Raw genomic sequence first — 20029 nt, forward strand, 5'->3', positions numbered from 1 at the left:
TGCTTGCTATTCTTCGCTGCCAAAGCCCCTTGAGGAGGGGTGGCGGGCAGTGGCAGGGAATAGCACAGGCTGAGGTGAAGGAGATCTGAGCGCGTGGGACGTGATTGCAGAAGCCAGACTCCGATTCCCAGTGAGAAATCCACACACCACCAATGCCTCTTTCAGGCAGAAATCACAGGGCCTGTTGAGGCAGAGTCAGGCAGTCTCTTTGCTCACCAAAGCTACCAAAGACGGAAAAACAGAAAAGTCTAAAAATCTGGAATGTCCTGGATTCAAGCAGAACCCTAAGAGAAACATGAAGAAGCCAATGCACCTCTGACGTCAAACTGAACATCTATCAAACAGCACCCCAGAGATCCTGAGCTTTGATTTGATGTTATGAACTAATTTTTAAGATCAAGTTGCTAGTCCTCTTTGATGCATGGTGAAAAATAAAACATTGTGGGTGGTTTTGATTAGAAGTCAGCACTGGATACCAAATCTGACTGTAATTGCTAAATGTGCATAATCTGAGGCTTGATTTGAGGCTTTTAACTTCTTTTAACTTTTAAGTTCTTTTAACTTGATATTTCTCATCGTGGTGGAAAAAACAAAATTGAAAACCTGTGTGCGCTTTTCTTAGATGTCACAGATAATCTTGACAGAGCTTCTAGGGTACATTTTCATAACAGAGGTCTCCCCCCATGACCCCGAATAGCTTTCAAAGACCTACACCCTAGTTCTCTCTGACATAAACATCATCAAGCAAAAGGTCTATACTCCGTTTAATCTATTGAATGGCCCCACCTTCTCTATGGGCCACAGTGATTATTATTATTATTTACATTTATATCCCGCTCTTCCTCCGAGGAGCCCAGAGCGGTGTACTACATACTTGAGGCTCTCCTCACAACAACCCTGTGAAGTAGGTTAGGCTGAGAGAGAAGTGACTGGCCCAGAGTCACCCAGCTAGTATCATGGCTGAATAGGGATTTGAACTCGGGTCTCCCCAGTCCTAGTCCAGCACTCTAACCACTACACCACGCTGGCTCTAAGTCCTAACCCTTCCTTCCATAACCAACACATTAAAAGGTGCTTCACACCAGCAACAACAGCCACTGGAAGGACGCTGTGCTGGGGTTGGATAGGGTCCGTTGCTCTTCCCCGGTGAATATAACACCAGTTTAAAGGTGCCTCTTTGTCTAGTGGTGTGTAGACAGAGTTTCCAGTTCTAGCAGTTTGTGCGTGCGCGCACACCTCCCCCCCCCAAAACTCCCCATCTTGGCACACTGTTATGTGAGCTGAGCAATAGCAGATGCCCCAAAGCTCAGCCTAGAACACCTAGTTGGCATGCAGAGGGTCCCAGGGTCACTACTGGACCTCTTCCGTTAAAAGGCAGAGGCCACCGGTGATGAGAAAAGGCCCCTGACAGACCCCAGCAGCCCTAAAGCCTACTGCAGAACAGGAGAAGCCTTCCCCAGGGAAGCGGGCTGCCTCCGCCCTGGCCCAGCCGCTCTGCCTTTCCTCCGCAGCCCTTGCCTTCTCTCAGCGACTCCTACCCCAGGTAACCCAGCATCGCCCATGAAAGATTCATGAGCCGGCAGCCAGCGAGGCTGTGAAAAGGTCAGTGCGCTCCTTCCCGAAGCCAGCCTTGGGTGGATTCCTCGAAAGACAGGCACGTCCGCGCTCTTCCAACAGCCCAGGTAGAAAAGGGCCTTTGCTCACAAAGGACAGGCCAGCGAGGTGCAGGAGGCCGAGGTCTGATTTACCTCCTAGGATCCGCATAAAGAGACGTCTGGACTTTAACATGAAAATGCTGGCCTTGTCTATTCCTGTGTCAATAACCTGCAAGTGTCCACAGCACTTGCTCCGAGCTGCCAGAAGACACTTCTGGATTCATAGTACAGCATAGGAAGGGGCCCTGAAGGTCCTCCTTTAGTCCAACCCACTGCTCAGAGCAGGCAACTGCTACAGCATCCTTGAGTCGCTGGCTACCTGCCCTAGATATGCAGCTGAGGGCTCTCTCCCAGGGAGAAGTGCTTGCAGCATCATGCCGTGGCCAGACACCTTTCCTGGAGTTTCAGGACCTGCCTCCCTAATCATGCATGCACAGGTAACCTCTGAGCTGGACTACCATAACCCACTGTGCTGAGGGCTACCCTTGAAGTGCAGAGGCTCTAATGGGTCCAAGCTGCAACAGAGCAAAAATATGGAAAGCTCGCTTCCTTCCATCGACTGAGTCAAGTTCAAAAGTGCTGGGGTTGACTTGGGGAGGGGGCCTGCAGGGGTTGTCTTCTCACCACCAGCTAATCAGCTTATCCTCCCAGCACCGAGGTAAGGCTTGACTTCTTAAGGGCTCTCATTGGATTGCACAAGTATGCTATTTTTAGTGGAAAGGAAGGAGATACATTCATAACATAAAATGTACACATGCAGGCATTTTCTGAAATTACACACTTCTTCACCCTCGCTTTGATGAATCCATTCACAAAACATTTACGCCCCAGAGGCTTGGAAAGTGGTCAGACATTACCTTGTGAATGTGTCTGACCCTCGCTTGGGATCAGACTTAGGATGCACAGGTCAACTCGATTTCAGGTGGCTCTTTGCTCCCACACCCAGTGAGATACATTATGTAGAACTAGCGAGTATGGTGCAGACTCGATGATTAGGCTTCTAATACGTATGCTGCATGGAAGACAGAACTGTGGCCTCAGTGTCCCCTGCTGAGCAAAGAGGCACTTTTTAAAAGTGGTGATTATCTTTATCTAACAAGGGGAGAGCAACCGGCCCTATCCAGCCCCAACACAGCACCCTCCAGTGGCTATTGCTGGTATCGAAATCTTATGTTTCTTTTTTAGATTGTGAGCCCTTTGGGGACAGACATTTTATTTAATACTAGTAATTTGAAGCCCGTTATAATAACGGGCACTAGCCCATGTATTTCCCCCTGCGGCGACCAGCCACCCGCCCTCCCTCCCGCTTTTTTATCCACCCCCCCCCCACGTTTAAGGGCCAAATCGGCCCATGCACTTACCCCTGCGGCCGCTGCCGCCGACCGCCCGCCCGCCCTCCCCGCCAGCTGCTGAGACCTCTACAGCCCCGGAGAGAGGAGCTTGCATGCAGAGCTCCACTCTCTTTAAAGCCTCTTTCCGAACTGGCGCTTTGGGCGCAAAGGACGCGGGGGGAAATACATGAGCCGATTTGGCCCTTAATCTTAATCAACATGGCCGCCCGTGTCTGGGCGGCCGTATCTTTTTCGGCCTCAGAACAGCCCAAAAAGACACGGGCAGCACGGCCGCACACCTAGCCATTTTATGGTATAGGATGTAAACCGCTTTGGGAACCTTTTTGTTGAAAAGCAGTATAAATCCTTGTTGTATTCATTTTGTACAATGGAGCAGGCAGAAGCCCGATCAAGTCAGCAACTCACTTATACGCTGCAAAATAAAACAAAGCTGTGTTTCCCTGGAGATCCCTTCCAGGTCAAAATATGAACCAAGGTCAAAGGCCAGCAAGAGCAGAGCAAATCTGAACAGCAGCCTGCGTGTGACTTGAATGCCAGTTGTCAAGTATGAGCAACTGGTGATTAAAACCAATAACCAACCTCATAAGATGGTTCTGTGACTCAGAAGCGTACCAAGCTTGAGATTTGCTACAGACATCTTTCTCAATCCTATGCCTCTTCCCCAATGTCTTGCTTCTAAACTAGTTCCCCTGAAAGCATTGTCTTTGCCCTGGAGGATTCCACAGTAGTAAGCTATGGTTTTCAGGAGCAGTTCCACCAAAAATCAGTAAGGTCTACCGCTTCCTACCAGACTGTTCTTCCTTTTAAAGACTTGTAAGATCACAGGAGGGAGGCAGGGAGTTCAAGGCAGAAAACACTGTAGTTACCTCAATCCAAGACTAGGTATTTCCCAATTTCTTTGATGTTAGAAATCAGCGGGGCATCTTAAATGCAGATTCCTTTTGGGTAAATATAGGTACAAGCTGTATTTAACCTTATGGTAACAGTGCAAAGAAACTGAGCCCATGAGGGATGCAGCAACAAGTTTGGGAAGGAGACTAGTATTAGGAAGGTCGGTCCTACACCTCCTTTGGAGTTCCTTGATTCACAGACCTACCCCTCCAGCCTCCCTTGCCTTGCCATTGCACACCACCTCTCCTGCTCCTAGCTCTGGAGCAAAATTCTTCTCCATCCAAACTGACCTTTCACCCTCCCTCACAGAACCCTGAATGTTTGCCAACATTCTATAAGCAGCTGTTCCACCATACAGGCAAGCAGGCTTTCTGCCCTTCCCTGACAGAACCAAATCCCAGAAGCCTAAGAAAGAAGGGCGGGGGGGGGGGGGAGAGAGGAGAGCGCAATAAATCAAAACACAAAACTACACACCAAACGTGCAACCAGCTTCGTTAGAACAACTCCGCAAAATAAAATTCCGGTTTATTGTTGGACAAAATTGTTTTCACACATACATCAAACAGGCCAAAAAAACCCAAAAAATTAACAGCAACTTCATAGACAAAAAGAACCAAAACAAGAAAAAAGAAAAAAAGAAAAGAAAAACCCTTTTATCTTTGGCCTTGCCATCTCATACAGATCCACTACTTATGGTACAGCTAAAGTACATACACAAAAGAGTTACTGGAATGCTCAGAATAAAGATTGGACTTTTTTTGCATTTTTGATTTTTTTAAACACAAGGTCTTTTTTCGTCTCCTTTGAGATAATGGTTTGGACATGGTCACACCACAAGTAAAGTCAAGAATTTTTTGTTTTGTTTTAGGAACAGAGAAAAAAACACACTTCAAAGCCCCCCTTTTGGTCAATCAAGAGATCGCAATAAAAATGGCTGACCTCGTCACAATATGTACAAAAATATAAAATGTAAATAAAAAATACAAACAAATTCTCCTTTAAAGTTACTTTTAAGAAAGCAAGCAGGGGGCCTTGAAGTTTCTGGTGCCGGAGTGGGGGAAGAGGGGGAGGGACGACAAGAGTCTTCTCTCCCCCACCCTAACCCGGGGGTGGCGACGGGCAGGGAAGTGGGGTTCAACTTCTTTTCCCCATTCAGAGTTGGGGGCCAAATGGCAGCACACGGGCTTTTGTGGGGCTTTTTCCCGCTCTACTTGATGACGGCGACCACAGCAAGAAGGGGAGGGGTGGGACGTGTTTTGCAACGGGAAGTTTCAAAGGTGAAGGAGGACACGCTGGCCTATTAAAATTTTTTCCTCTTTATGCTTTTTTTTTTAAAAAAAACAACGGCTTTTGTCTTTTTTTACTCTGCTTCCTAATCATCTTCGTCAGTTTTCTGCTTCTTGGGGTCGACATCGTCATCCTGTGGAAAAGCAAAAGGAGGGTCAGGTAAGGCAACTGCAGGAACACCCACTGCTCCAGGACAAAAGTGGGTGGACTTCAGGTCTGTGAGTTTGACTGTGATTTCTTTATCCAAACCATGAGGTCCACAAACCACAGTCCAGTGCAAAAATGGTTTTTAAATGGTTTGACTGTTTTAATCTGTGTTTTATTGTTAACTGCCCAGAGACTTGTATGCTGCATTTCAGGGGACCTAGACTTTTAAGATGAATGCAGATACAGCCATTCACATATGAACATAGACCTGTGGACAGATACCTGAATTAAGGTGCTCTGCTGCCTCCCATCTTCTCTCATCTGCAGCAGACATGGCCCACCACAGCTCAGCTGACAGCCTAATTCTGAGCCATGTAAGGCTTGTCTATGGAGGTAGACACAGACTAAGCTAGTTTCCCTATGGGATGGGGGAGAACTTCTGTACACTGGGACTAGCCGTACCAACTTGCCTAGCCTGGAAACAGCTCAACAGGCTAAACCTAGCAAAACCTTCCATCCAGCACTGATTTCTTTGTGCCTCCTGATGGCATTGGACTACAACTCCCATCACTTCCCACCCCACTGGCCTTTGGGGTGGGAGGTAATGGGAGTTGTAGTCTACAACATCAGTAGATTCAAGTTTGAGAACCCCTGGATTAAACTCATAACAATGCAAATCCCCCTGGAGTTCAGTACTTGCAACCATACTTAGTGAGGATGGGCTCATCACATAGAAAACTACAGGAGATAAAAACCTACTCAGACCCAAGGTTTGGAACCCCTGTTTTCAGAGATCCAAAGATCCCTCCCTCAGAGTTACAGTTCCTAGGGGGAGAAAGAGAGGCGACTAAACCAATGTAAGTTTGCATTGTGTAGGCATGCCCCGAGGCAGGGACGGAGCTTAACTATGGGCAAAGTGGGCAGCGCTCACCTTAAATTTGTCAGCCATGTTGTTTCTGCCTCCATTTTGTGTGCCTACTGCCTCTCTCTGTTGTTCCCTGCTGCTCTTGCCTGCAGCCTGCTGCTGCTTTAAGAGTTGAGGTGGGCGACGGTAGCACCAACCTCAAAGAACAAATGAAAAGCCCCAGATCTTTTAAAATATTAATATTCATAAGGCAGGAGCCAATAAGCATGCTCACTTTTGTTTTTGCAAAGTAGGAGGTCTGAAGACTGTCCTATAAACCAATCGGAGAGGGACTAGGCTGATTGACTCCTCAGGCAACCAATCAGAGTGCCCAGAGGATGGGGAAGTCTTTTTCTTTTCATTGCTCAGAAGAATCCAATCACCATTTTGGTTAGAGAGCAGGTAGGCAGGCTGGCTGTTGGCAAGTCTGATCTTTTGCTGGCTTCTTTGTTTACATTTGTTTGGAGGGGAGGAATACAACCTCTTTCTCTCCCTTGCTCTCCGATTTGGACTGTTGCACAGCATTATGGCCCATTCCCAAAATGGCATGCCATAAAACATTGGAAGGAACAGCAAACTAAGACTGGTCTAATTAGATTAGAAACTGGCATAAGAAGCCAGAAAGTTCTTTTAGGGCATATGCATGGATTTCCGAGTCCAAACTGCTTTTCAGATAATTGCAGAAGTGGCCTTCCATGTGGGTGTGGTGTATGTAGAGAAGAATGGATTCTGTTGGAAGGAAAATAATTTTTAAAACCCATTTGCTATGCAGAAAGCTAACCAGGCCAGCATCTGTAACATTGATTATGTCCACTGGGGGTTATGGTTCATTGGGCAAGGGTCAAGGAAGTGATCTCTATTTTTTTTTTTTAAACAAACATTGGTTGTTTGCTAGGATGGACACCCAGGCTAAGTGGTGGGCACCTAAGGCGGGCAAAAAGTGGCACTCAGCTGTTCAGCAGGCATGGAGGGGGGAGAGGGTGTCCCCATGCTCCTTTGCTTCCCATGGTGTCCTCTAACTTACAGCTGGTTCATATGTGCAGCAAGCATAATTGAAAACCTGTGATTTTTCTATTATTTATATATGCATTTTTGAAATAGGCAGGCAGAGCTGCCCTTGTAACTTCAGAATGCATGTTATCCACTATTTTAGCTGGTCTCTGCTTTACCTGTAGCTTACAGAGATTTATGTACTTTTATGTGTATAGCCTGTGCTTCCTCCAAGAAGGCCAGAGTGGTGCACCTGGTTGCATCTATCCTCCCCCACAGCCCTATGAGAAGGTTATGCTGAGAGATAAGTCACCCAGTAAGTTTCATGGCTGAATGGGGATTTAGACTTGGATTTCCCCAGTTTAGTCCAGCACACTAATCACTGTACCACTCTGGCTCAGAGTACTTTCTTGTGGTTTGTTCATTTCTGGAATAATCAGGCAGGCAGAGCTGCTCTGTTGACTTCAGAATGCATTTACTCTCCACAGAAGCAGCCTTTTGTAGCTGGTCTGTGCTTTACTTGTGGCTTGTACATTTCTTTTCGTGTGCGCGCTCGTTTTGATCCTGCTTTGTTAGATACATGTCTACCCACTACTGCAGTCCTGTCAAGCACTATAAAGCAACTGCTGCTTTCCATCTCTCTCTGTATCTCTGCTGATGAGCAATTGAGATTTGTGTGCCTCTGTGTGTGCGTGCATTGCTATCCCACTCATTAGCTACAAGCCTACACTTTGCCAGTTACTGCTAAAGCACTTACCCAGTCCTGACTCTACCTCTCACTACCTGTGGCTCCACCCATCACCTGCTCTGCCTAGTGCTCCCCCAGTCCCAGGACCCACCAGCTGCTACTGCCTCCAGCTGTTGAGCTACAACTCCCAGCTTCCTCAACCTCAAATTGCGGCAGGGGATGCTGGCAGTTGTAGTCTAAAAACCATTGGAGTGCCAAGCTTGCCCACCCATTCGAGGATCTACCCTCAGGGGACTAGATCCTCATGAACTGGAATGATTCCATGGGAACTGGCCAGGTAGTCCGGAGAAACTTTGAGCTTAGTTCTGGCAAAAGGTGCTCCTCCTTGCAGAGGCAGGCCTGGCTTCCTCACCTCATCTTCCTCAGCTGCCCGTTTGCCTGTGGGACCCTCGTTTTCGTCATCCTCGTCACCATCCTCTTCTTCGCCTAGAGAAAGAGAGGGAGGGTGGGATTGAGAGAGGGAAAAGCCAGCGAGAGGGTACAGGGACACACAGGGAGAAGCAACAAGAGGCACACCCTCCCACAACAGAACACGGCTAATGTGAAACCTTCAAAGAGAGAGGGGTCGTTTCCTCTGGTAATGGGGCTTCCCCCTGCCCCCACAAACTAGTGCACAACACAGGCTGTAAGCATTCTGCAAGAAGATGTGCTTTGCTTGTAGCCTTCCCGCCTTGTGGATCGGGGTGGGTGGGTGGGGAACGTCACCGTGGCTCCCCGTCAGCAGCTGATTAGGTCTAACATCACCTTCATTTCAACGGTGCTGTGGCTTAAAATGTTCTCTCGTCAGTTGCTGGTCTTTCCCCTATCCAAACATATGCAGCCAACCTGTTACAAGGGGCTGATGGGTCTGCTGAATTTCCAGGCGGATACCTTCTGGATAGGTCAAAACCTGGCAGGGTTTGCACGGAATTTTGCATGGGAGCAGGGTAAGCCGGCCAACACAACCTACAGCCTGGCCCTCACCTGGCTTTCATTCCTCGCACAGGGAGAAACCTAACAGAGGGGTTATTAAATCTTGCAAGACGGAACCTGCATTCCGCACGTCAGAAAACTGCATGCATGAGAGGACTGCAAAGCCGAGACAGAAGCACTGCCAGAGCTGTGTGCGTGTGTGGAGGGCGACAGGGATGCTGGCACCTTTTGAGGGCCACGTTAGCCAGAGAGAACAGACTGGCGAGGGGCACCCTCTGTCCCAGCGGCCGGGCTGCACAGCCACCGTGGATTACTTCTGCGTCCCTTCTCGACTATGGGCCCAGCTTTAATGAGGTAAGAGAGCCAGAATTCATTAATTCTGAGTCAGGACCCTTTCTAATTATCCTTCATCAGGAGCACGCATTCTGCGGATGGGCGGCATCCTTTGGAACTGAAGGAAGAGGACCGGCGGGTGGAGAGAGAGAGAGAAAGAAAGAGACGGAGCCTGGATTGACCCAGATAAAAGGGTGAAGTAGGCCAGTGGATCGGGGATGGCTCAGCCCAATCACAGGGAGGGAGCCTGAAAGCCCTTTTAAGCAACAGCGCGCGGGGGTGTGTGTGTGTGTTCCAGCCTAAGCCCTCTTGGATAAGTAGCCAGACCTGTTTGAACTGACCATGTATAGGACAGTAATCTGGCTTAAGTGGCTGCTGTGAGCCACAGGCATGGGCGGGGGGGGGGGGGGAAGGAGAGGGAAGATTAGGGTCACCTGAACAGAAGAGCCTACCCCCCTCTCCCTCCTGGGACGCCAACCAGCTTCAGGTGCAACATTGGCACTAGCAGGTGGCGAGACGCCTCTCTGGCCGAGCGTGAGCACCATTCAAGTTCTTCCAGAGTCGGAAGTCAAGTCCATTCGCGACAGAGCTGGAGAAGGGCCTCCCGTTCAACGTCAGCATGGATGCCTGGGGGGCATTCCCAGGTGCGTGGAGCTCGCTTTCAGTCAAGGAAACCACGCGGCCCTGAGCTTCATCCCTCTGCCATACTCCCCCCAATTCTCTAGGGAACTACATACAGAGAAGGAGAGAGACCGACCCATTCCACAGTTTATTTCTGAGGGCAGGAGTCAGCGTGTGGAAGTTCTTGCTGGGTCAGCTCCGCCCGAGGATGCAACAGTTATATCTGGAGGCACACGAGGACCAACGAGGGCAACCTCCACCGAGCCCAGCGGCCGAGAGCATCTCCCCTGCTGCCTCCCCCGGGCCGGCAACCCAGAATGTTCCTGCCACAGCCTAGCCTGGTGCTGACATCACCGCTCATCGCTATGGTTTCCAAGCTCCGCTCCCCGCCCCTTTCCTCCTCCATCGCCACCGTATCCAAGCAACGTTCCCCACCCAGCAACAAATGCCCTATTATGCAAAACTGCCGGGATGCCACAAGGAGACCCTCCAGGCAAGTGGCTGCCGCCGTGAGGTTCTCAGGGCTTGGTTCTTGCGGGCAGCTTTCTGACCAACAGGTTTCTCCCTAGAAAGGGGGCCGTGGTGGTTTTTGCACGCGAGGGTGGGGCGTGCATGCCCACCCGCTCCCCGCCCGCTTGCGAAGAGGTGGCTTACCCTGCCGCTGGCCAATGCCACCAAGAGAGATCTTTCAGCAGATGCTCTCAAGAGCTAGGCATTGGGTCCAAGCAGGAAGAAGGGAAGCTGTCACAGTTGCCCGTGTTATTTCAGCTAAAGGCGGGCGATGCTAGATCCAAGGCGATTTGGAGAGTGGGAAGGAAAAGCTCTTTAGATGGAGAAGAGGGCCACTCAGTAAGAACGGCATGGGAATCCCTCCAGCTGACATCAAGCAAGGGTACAAAGAAGAAACAGAACCAGAGGAGGGAAGGGCACAGACGCTCGGATCAGTGTTCCCTGCTAACAGGGGGTCCCAGACGTGGCGGACAACTCCCATAATCCCCAGCACCCAGGCCAAAGATCACTGCAGCTGGGGATTATGGAAGCTGTAGTCCGCCATATCTGGGAACCTCTGTTACAGGGAACACTAATTCGGATCCATGCAGTGGGACAAGCAGTGCCATTCCTGGACCCCAAAGACACACAGGTTTCTAGAGCAGTAACACCACAGAGGGCTGGGGCTAATATTACACAGAGTCAACATTAAAAAAAAAATCTGTCCGAAGCTGATGCACAAAGGAGTACAGAAGATACCCCGAGGCTCCAAGATTATTCTTGGCTCTGTGTGACTGAGCTAGACCAGAGCCAGAGAACAAGGACTCAGCGGCAAGCCAAGAGAGTACGATCAGTGGCCAGGAGAGGAGGCACATCTAAGCTCCCTACTCACACCTGTGGGGTGGGGAGAGGGCTCTGGCTCTCACGTTAAGCTTCTAGAAAGGGGAAGCATTATGCACCGAGAAGGGGGAAAGTAGCAGCAGCTTCTGGCTTGCAGAACCTTTGCGTGCTATGAATGCAACCATGTAGGCTTGCAGCCCCTTTGGCTTGGCAAAAGAGATCGTAAAGTGCTCAGTGGAGGGCCAGCAAGGCGTGAGCGGCTTAATGCCACCGAAAAATATATGTACATCTACCTAATGGCGCAGTAAGGAAATGGCTTGACTACCAAGCTGCCAGTTCGAATCCCCACTGGTATGTTTCCCAGACTATGGGAAACACCTATATGGGGCAGCAGTAATATAGGAAGATGCTGAAAGGCATAATCTCATACTGCGTGGGAAGAGGCAATGGTCAACACCTCCTGTATTCTACCAAAGACAACCACAGGGCTCTATAGGCGCCAGGAGTCGACACCAACTTGACGGCACACTCTACCTTTATATGCATACCAAGAGTCATCAAATACATTTCAGCCAAATGGCATGCTGGCATGTACGAATGGTGACTGAGAGGTTATCCTCAGTTCTTTGCCACCAGCATATTGCCAGCCTTGCAAAGGAAATACAGTAACCTAGCTGCTTCCCCTGCATTTGGGAAAACTTGCTGTTCGGAAAAAGCAGTTCCCCACACTGCTTTGGGTATGGGGCATTAGCTCAGTGGTTGAGCATCTGCCTTGTATGCAGAAGGTCCCAGGTTCAGTTCCTGGCAGCATCTCTGGGTAGGGCTGGGAGAGACTCCTGCCTCAGATCTTGGAAAGCTGCTGCCAGTCTGGGTAGACAATATAGAGTTAGCTGGACCAATGGCCTGACTCAGTATAAGGAAGCTTCTATGTTCTCACCTAGCAACTCATTGCTTAATAACCAAGGTTAGATTAGCCTGGAAGCCTAGTTGTGTTTGGCCCACAGGATAATGAACCTGGGTTTTTTTGCTATTCCCAAGATGAGTCACACTCCTCTGAATTTATTCAAAGGGTCACTGGCTGCAAATCCAGCTGTTTCATCCGTTGTGCTCCACTCAGAACGGTCACTAGGGGGAGCTCCTGACTTCACAACTGCTCAGTGGGCAGCCTGAATAATGGCTAGGATTGAGGACTTGCTGAGAAAAAAAGGAAAATCACCATCACCTTCTTCCTCGTCCTCCTCATCGTCGCCAACTTCTTCTTCTTCTTCGTCTACCTCGTTGTCTGGCTCCTGCTCCCCATTTTCCTCGTTCTCCTTGTTGAAACAAGACACACTTAAAAACCATTCCCCATGGCCAAGCACTGCTAATCCTTTCAAGGGTCAGCCCACCCCATTCGTGGTCGTTTCAGATACATCAAACCCACCCCAAACACAAGAGACCACCACCTGACATTTAAGTGAATGGCACTGCTGGCTTTTGCAACAGACCTTACTATTCCCTAGAGGAGGGTGGTAGCAAGCATGAGTTTTTACACTGACTTTCCACTCTTCCTCCAAGGAGCCCAGAGTGGGGTACATAATTAGGTTTCTCCTCACAACAACCCTGTGAAGTAGGTTAGGCGGAGAGAGAAGTGACTGGCCGAGTCACCCAGCAAGTCTCATGGCTGAATGGGGATTTGAACTCGGGTCTCCCCAGTCCTGGTCCAGCACTCTAATCACAAACCCGATTGCATATGAATGGGAGACTAGAAGTGTGAACACTGTAAGATCTTCCCCTCAGGGGATGGAGCTGCTCTGGGAAGAGCAGAAGGTTCCAAGTTCCCTCCCTGGCAGCATCTCCAAGATAGGGCTTCCAGCCTTCAACCTTGGAGAAGCCGCTGACAGTCTGTGAAGATAATTTCTAGCAAGATATACCAATGGTCTGACTCAGTATAGGGCAGCTTCCTATGTTCCTAACTGGTGTTACTCCAGATGCTGCAGAACTACGACTCCCATCACCTGGGGATGCTGGGAGTTGTAGTCTATGACATCTGGGTACTCAAGCTTGGGAACAGTGTTGCCTCTACTATGAATTCCCAGATTGCTGTTGACTACAAATCCCAGCATCCACAGCTGCAATGAGCTTTAGCTGAGGATGATGGGTGTTGTGGTCGACAACATCTGGGAATCCCCGTTACACAGAACACTGCTCGGGAACCCCAGCTCTAGGATGTAGCATCGCAGATGTTTCTCCAGCAGCAGTTTCGTAAGGGTCAGCTCTCTGGCCTCCCAGCAGGCCATGAGTGGGTGGATTTCTAGCATGCCCACAAGTGGAAGCTTCAGGCAAGCAAGAATAGGGGCTCCAAAGGGAGCCTGCACACTGGACAAAGAGATCAAAACACATCCGAAGACAGACTGAACTCCACTTGGCAGTTTCTAACCAGCCACCTTTTGCCTCGGCGTTATTTTATACTTGAAAGTACTACAGAGATGTTTACGGCATGCAAAGCCATTTCTATTGGCTACAATCGAGCTTTAAAGGCTGCAGTGTTTACAGAACCGTGTCCCGTACGGTGTCCCTTACATAAAAAAGCCCAAGCCCCCTTTGCCCATAGGCTTTTTATTTACCCCCGCATGCTTCTGATCAGGAGTGGGTCAATTCAGAGGGACGAACAAGAAAGCCGGGACAGGACAGTCTCAAGTGCTTGGTCCTCAACACATGCACAGAGAGCCAACAGCACCACCGGGAAGGCCACAGCTTAGCAGCAGAGTGTCTGCTAGGCACACGCCAGGAGCAATGCTGGCCACCTCCAACAAAAGAGGGTGTAACTGGGCTGGGAAAGACCCCTGCCAGACAGTGCAAGAGAGAGCAGGGATCTGGCTTCATAGCAAGCCACTTCACATCTGTTCACCTGCTAGCAGCCATACTTACGGCGTTGCCGTTGGCCGGAGCATCTCTGCCGTTTTCCGTCTCTTCAACAACTTCCTTCTTCTCTTTCAAGTCCTTAAAAGGGGCAGAAATAAACCAGAGTGAGTCACCAGGATTCCACCCTGCAATGAGATGGCTGGCTGTGCTTTCTTCCCGCCCTCCGGTTCTCCTTTTGGGAAGCAGGAAGGTTCCCTCCCCACAGAGGAAAACTGGGGAAAACACAAGTTGCATTACAGCAACAGCAGCTGGGCAAAGTGTGGGAACAGACTTATTCCTTCCCAACCACGTGTGGAACAGCTTGAATGCAGAAGTCTGACTAGCTAGGGTAAGCATTTCTCACTCTCGTCTGGGTCCCAACCAAAAGACAGTCTCTGAAAAGAATGCCTGGTGTTGGACAAAGACATTTAAAGGCCTAGAACTCGCAAGACATCAAAGCTAGCTTTTGACGATCTTCCAAGCAAGGCCCCGATTGCCTTCAACAGACCCAGTTTTCATCAGATTTGGACTGCTTTTAGTGCAGAGGACAGACACCCTACCAACCACCACCACCACAGACTCCCTTTCCTTCCCATACAGAAAGGTCAGATGGAGGCCCGGATAAGTGAACAGTGGGTCAACAAGCCACAGACCTAACACAAAAACCACAGGTTGCTCTCTGCTGTTGCAAGAGTTCAGGACCCGCCTTGCAGAGCCCAGCCCACAAAACTGAAAGAGGACCGGACAGTTGTGCTTGATCTGCTGGTCAGCTCTCCTGTAGAGGCTGGAAAGAGGCTCGCTTCTGAGCTGCCAAGGAAGCTGCTAGAGCCAGAGACACAGAACAGCCACCTCTCTCTTTCATCACCAGAAACCAGCCCCCTTCCCATCTGAGAGGAGAGTCCTTCTGCAAGCTCGGCTCAGCTGTCTCCCCCTCAAAAGGCCACGAGGTGCCTGAAAACATCTTGGCAGCTCCGTCCTCTGCCGTGGTGAACCCGGCCCGGGCCTTTGATGCCTCTGTCAGCCCAACAGCTAAGCTACATGCTTCGCTTTCGCTCCGCAGGGCTTGGCATTAGGACAGCACCACAACTTTGCTGCGTGCAAGGCGGCCCACCATCAATAAGGAACACCTCCCTATCCCTCCGGCTTCTTTATTTATTTGGATTAGACTAGCTTTCGGATTATTCAGCCAGTATGGCAGGCTGAACAGCGTGCCACTTAAGCCTCTCAAGACAGCTGGGGCTTCTGGGTAAACCAGGAATGGATTAGCAAACTAACTGCATTACCCAGAAGCACCCAGCCTTCTCTTGCTGCTTGGCTCTCTTTCTAGTACCAGTGTTCACACACCTGTTGCTCAATCCAACACTGGACAAAACCAAGCAACACCATTGAGGGACCCTTTGCGCATGCGTGTTTTCAGAAGAAGACAGCTCTCTGGCTGGCTTCAGTCAGCAGCTAGCCATGCTGATATGCCATTACACACTGTCTGGCTTGGGAGAATATTCTAACACTTGCATTGAATGATGCTCATTGTATTCCAATAACATTCAGGGACCCAGGTTAGGGAACCTCTGTCCTAGATCATTCCCCTGAAAAAGCAAATTTCAGTTGATTCTGCAGAGGGAAGGCAACAGCAGAACATTTTCTCGAGGAGGTACATTTAATAACCAAGGTCCCGCCCTAGAGTCATTACTGGGGGTGGGGAGATATCCATATGTAACTTCACAGGTCAATTGAATTATTGGGCAGAGCTGGTTTGTGTGGAGAGATGGTACTACTTCAAGGCTACAACCATCGCCAGGTTTTTCCATCCTCCCCAAGAGAGCACATCCAAGACAAATTAACCAAGCCATCAACAGCAGACTCCAAATCAGAAACAACAACATGCTGAGCTTTCGGACTCAACTTGCCAGGAAGTCTCTCTAATTATAGGCCAGCAGACCTGTTTGCCACTCAACTCTGTTAGGGGTAATCCCAAGTCTGTGATTTTCCTATTTAAAAAAAACAAGACAGGGTGGAAAGCAACATACAGCAGGAATTCCCTAACCTGGGTCTTGCCACAACTGTACAGAAGTTGGGGGGGGGGTGGAACCTGCAGAGTCCACTCCCCCATAGTACTTTAGACCTACATCTCTTATCCACATGAATACCAAAGCACAAGGCACTTGGCAGAGTCAAGGCAAGCCAAAGGAGCGTGCAGGAATCCCATATGGTAACTAAGCAGCAGCAGCAGCAGCAATAAAATGGCCCACAGAAAAAACAAACTGATGAGGCACTTCAACCCACTTCAGATGAGCTAACCACAAAATATTTGCAGCTTGGTGCCAAGGGCAACTCACTGTGAAATACATTAGAGGCCTGATTGTTTTTAATTGCACTTTTAAAAGTGCACTTACCATCACCTACACCTGTAGCAAGTGCACCTATTTAATACATCTTTTCTCCTCCAAGCACCCACTTAAAGCTCTTTTAGCATTAAACCTGTATTAAATGAAACCCTCCCACCGGCAGGGGGCGCGCGAACTCGACACTGCACGCCGGCTGTAGGGACACGCGCCCTGGGCCTTTTCAAACCCGCCCGCCACGTTTGGCGCCCCTCCGATTGGCCCGTTGCCACCGACCTCCCAAGGTGTACCGGGACCTGTAGTTCTCTTCAAGTGGGAGGACGGTGGTGGAAAGGAGCAGGGGTTGAAAGCCAACTACGATTCCCAAGAGGCCTCGCGCGGGCGGGGACTGGGGAAAGGGAGAGAGAGAACAGAGCGCAGCACGTGGTGGGGCGATTGGGTTGCTGCTTTGCTCGGTTTTTGCCGCGGCCGCAGGCAGCCGGGGGCGGCGCTCAAGAGAGGAGCCGCCGCCCGCCTGGGAAATCAATCTGTAGCTTTCTACCCCCGGGCATTTTAATGCCGTGGTGCAAGCTGGAGAAGGGAGGAGAGCTTGCAAGCCGCCCGCCGCCCCCCTCGAAAATAGGTTGGGGGGGGCACAAGCGCGCCCAGGTCTTCCTGTATCCGGGGAAAAGGGAGCCTTCAGCGCAGAGGGTCACATTAGAGAAGCAGGGTGGTGCTGCTGCTGCTGCTGCTGCTGGGGATGCCACGCTTGGGCAAGGAGGGTGGGGGGAGGGACTGCGGGGCATCGGGCCAATATATGAGTTGGGGTTACCACGACCCCCCATTCTGGGAGGAGCTTCAAGCACTCCCCGCCCCGTTTCACCCCCCCCCCCCCGCAGGTTGCCGTTTGCCCCAGAAGTGACCTCCTGCCGACCCAGGAGACCAAATTAGCTTGTAATGGGAGAGGGGACCCGGTAGCGGCAGATGCCAGCATCCTGACCTTCCGGAAAAACAAAGAATCGGAGCAGGGCAGCGGGCTGTATTGCCACAAGCCGTCTTACGGGCCCAATCGCACGCGAGACGACTGATCTGAACGTCCACGAGAGGCGCGTTGAGGCTGACCGGACGCCGGCAGCGGAGGAGCGGCGCGTAAAAGCTGGACGGGGCGGGCGCGCTGGGCGAAGCCTGGGGCATCGCTCAGGGAGGCTGGAGGCGGCCGAAGAAGGGCCCTTCTCAGCTCCCGCCCGTAGCGCGCGCTTGGCGCCCATTCTCCCTCTCTCGGCTGGTCGTCGAGGGTTCTGGCCGCGGCGTGACCTTGCTGCTCTCCCTCCCCTTCAAGGTCCGGGGGAACAAAAAATGGGGGGCGCCCCAGCCTACGACCTTCTGGAGGGCGCGCAGCGGCCCGGAGAAAAGGAAGAAAGGAGGAGCCGGCCGCGGGCTACAAGGCGCAGCCCCCTTCAAGCCTGCTGCGTGTGGCAAGGAGGCCGGAGGCGCGAGCGGCGCGCTGTCTGCCGGGCACCACGCATCCGGCGGCTGTTACAATGTCTCCGCTGCCCGCGATCGTGGGGGGAGGGGGGCTCGAGTCCCGGCCACTGGGGGAAGGCGAACGCGCCGGGTCGGCAAGCAGGAGGGCACGGAGAAGACCAAGTCCCCCCATTCACGTCCCTGCCCTCCATCCCCGCCCATCAACCCTCTTGGACGCGTGGGCTCCGGCAACAAGCCCCATTATGCCCTATCACGGCCCACCCCCGCCCCGCTCCTGCTAAAGCGGCTTCCTCAACTTTGATCGCAAGGGGGGGGAGCGAAAAAGGGGTCATCCTAGTTCAAGGGGGGGCATTTGAACTTTGCGGGGGGGGGGCGAGAAGAAAGTCGTCAGGGATTTTAATTTTTTTTAAAGGCAAGTTGGGTCCAGCCCGGCTCGCACCACAAGGTTAAATTCTACTTTGATTCGAAATAAAAGGCCTTGGGAGGAAATCCCCGGGGGCCCGGGTACTGAGGTCTTAAGCCCCCCGTCTCTGGGGAAGACGGGGGTTACCGGAGGGCGAGGCGAGAAAAGCAGGTAGGAAGACATGGAGCATTCCCGGGAGGCTCGGGCGCCACGCGAGGGGGCCGGCGTGGCGTGCTCGCTTCCCTGCATCATTAGACAAAGAGCACGCCGCTCGCTGGCCGCAAACATTTGCTCTCCGATTCGATCGCTTCCCATCAAAGTGAAGTCTCTCTTTACAACCCCCTCCCTCCCCCCCCGCTTTCAATCAACCGAACCTTCCCGCTTTCCTTCCCCCCACCGGCGCACCTCCCCAAATAAACCGCTTCCGATTTTTATCACAGCCACCGGGGGTCGTAAAGTTATTTCCGTGCAATTAGCAAAAACAAATTAAGGAGACGGGGGGAAGCAGACGGAGAAATACGAGCCTAGCTTCAACTTGCATTGAAGTACGTCGGAACCATCACAAAGGAGGCGGGGAGGAGAAGCCGAGGGCTCGGTCGAACGCCTCGCTCGCTTCAGTTTCAGGTGCAAGTTGGCCGGCTAAGCGCTTGGCTCCTCTCTCGTAGCCGCCTGGCACCGCAGGACCCGTCCGCTAGCCCGCTTCTCAACCCCCACCCCTTCTCCCGCACTTTTTGTTTTTGAGTCAAGGAGAATCGAGGAGAGAGTTCTGAAGTTTTATGTGTCTGTCAAACCCGCGTCGCCTCTTTGAATGGGAGGATTCTTTTTCCAGACGCCTCCTAGGATCAGGGAAAAGCCGAGGGCAAAATTCAAGAGCCCCCTTTGAACAGTTTCACGCAGAGTCGCCCTCTGGTCTCTCCAAGCCCCCCCCCCGCCCGCAATCTGTCCACCCCCTCGAAGAAAAACAACGTTGCAAAAAAGGAAGAACAACAAGCCGGGAATCTCGCAAGTGTCAGCTTCTCGCGAACAAAGGAAGAGGGAAGCCGAGAGCGCACGCCGCACGTTAAAGCAACAAAATGGGACTTCGGGGTCCGCTAGGCATATTAATAAATAAAGAGCCGCGGAGGGGAAAGCCCCATAAAAAGGAAAATTAGCGCAACCCGGTCGAGCCTTACCTTGGTGGAGATCTCAGAACTGGTATCCACGGCTGTGTCTGACATGGCTGGGTTGGGAATTGTATATATAAAATAGAGCTAAATACAAAAATAAGCCCAAAACGTACAGGTCCGACGGCGCGCGCCTGCTTGAAGAGGAAGGAGGCGGGGGGGAGAAGAGCGCGAGCCCGAGCAAAAGGCTGGAACAATGCAAAGATGGCTTTGGATAGAGCCAGTGGAAGACTCACGCGGAGCCACTACCCTTAATATAGAGTCCGCGACGGTACGATCACTCCCTGCCCGCCTCTGATTGGGCGGTCTGGGAGAGGATGGGCCCGGCGATTGGTCGGGGGACAAACAATGGGCAAGACTGCTTAAAGCGGCAGAAGCCCGCCCTCCTCCCTCCCCGCGCCCGACTTGTCACCACTGCGATGAGTTTATGCCTGGCCTCAGCCGTGCAACTAAAAAAAAACCACACACACCCCAGAATACTGAGGGGGGCGTGCTTTTTGCAAAACACACACAGGAGGAGGGAAGCGCAGCAAAGCGCGCGCGGCAAAAGAAGGCATCCACCCTCGGGAACCACCCCCTCCTTCTCCTCCTCCTCCTCCTTTTAA

General features: G+C 51.4%; 1 protein-coding gene across 3 annotated transcripts; it reads right to left on the bottom strand.

Annotated features, from left to right (window-relative positions):
• Nucleotides 1–4388: 4388 nt before the first annotated feature.
• PTMA (prothymosin alpha) lies at nucleotides 4389–19797 on the bottom strand. 3 transcript variants are annotated; one of them, XR_008319658.1, is made up of 6 exons: nucleotides 19434–19797; nucleotides 14080–14151; nucleotides 12392–12482; nucleotides 8327–8400; nucleotides 6264–6394; nucleotides 4389–5318 (listed from the first exon to the last, which is right to left on the bottom strand). XR_008319658.1 is itself a non-coding variant. In XM_053310602.1 (5 exons), the coding sequence occupies exons 1-5, from the start codon at nucleotides 19476–19478 to the stop codon at nucleotides 5271–5273; spliced, it is 327 nt and encodes a 108-aa protein (XP_053166577.1). In that variant the 5' UTR covers nucleotides 19479–19664; the 3' UTR covers nucleotides 4389–5270. The 3 variants fall into 3 exon arrangements, 2 of the variants coding, with proteins under 2 accessions (XP_053166577.1, XP_053166576.1); XM_053310602.1 differs by lacking the exon at nucleotides 6264–6394 and having other exon boundaries at nucleotides 12392–12479; nucleotides 19434–19664; XM_053310601.1 differs by lacking the exon at nucleotides 6264–6394 and having other exon boundaries at nucleotides 19434–19664.
• Between the last annotated feature and the right edge of the window lie 232 nt (nucleotides 19798–20029).

This window comes from Hemicordylus capensis, chromosome 3 (assembly GCF_027244095.1).
Source record: "Hemicordylus capensis ecotype Gifberg chromosome 3, rHemCap1.1.pri, whole genome shotgun sequence".
In the NCBI taxonomy this organism is placed as follows: domain Eukaryota; kingdom Metazoa; phylum Chordata; class Lepidosauria; order Squamata; family Cordylidae; genus Hemicordylus; species Hemicordylus capensis.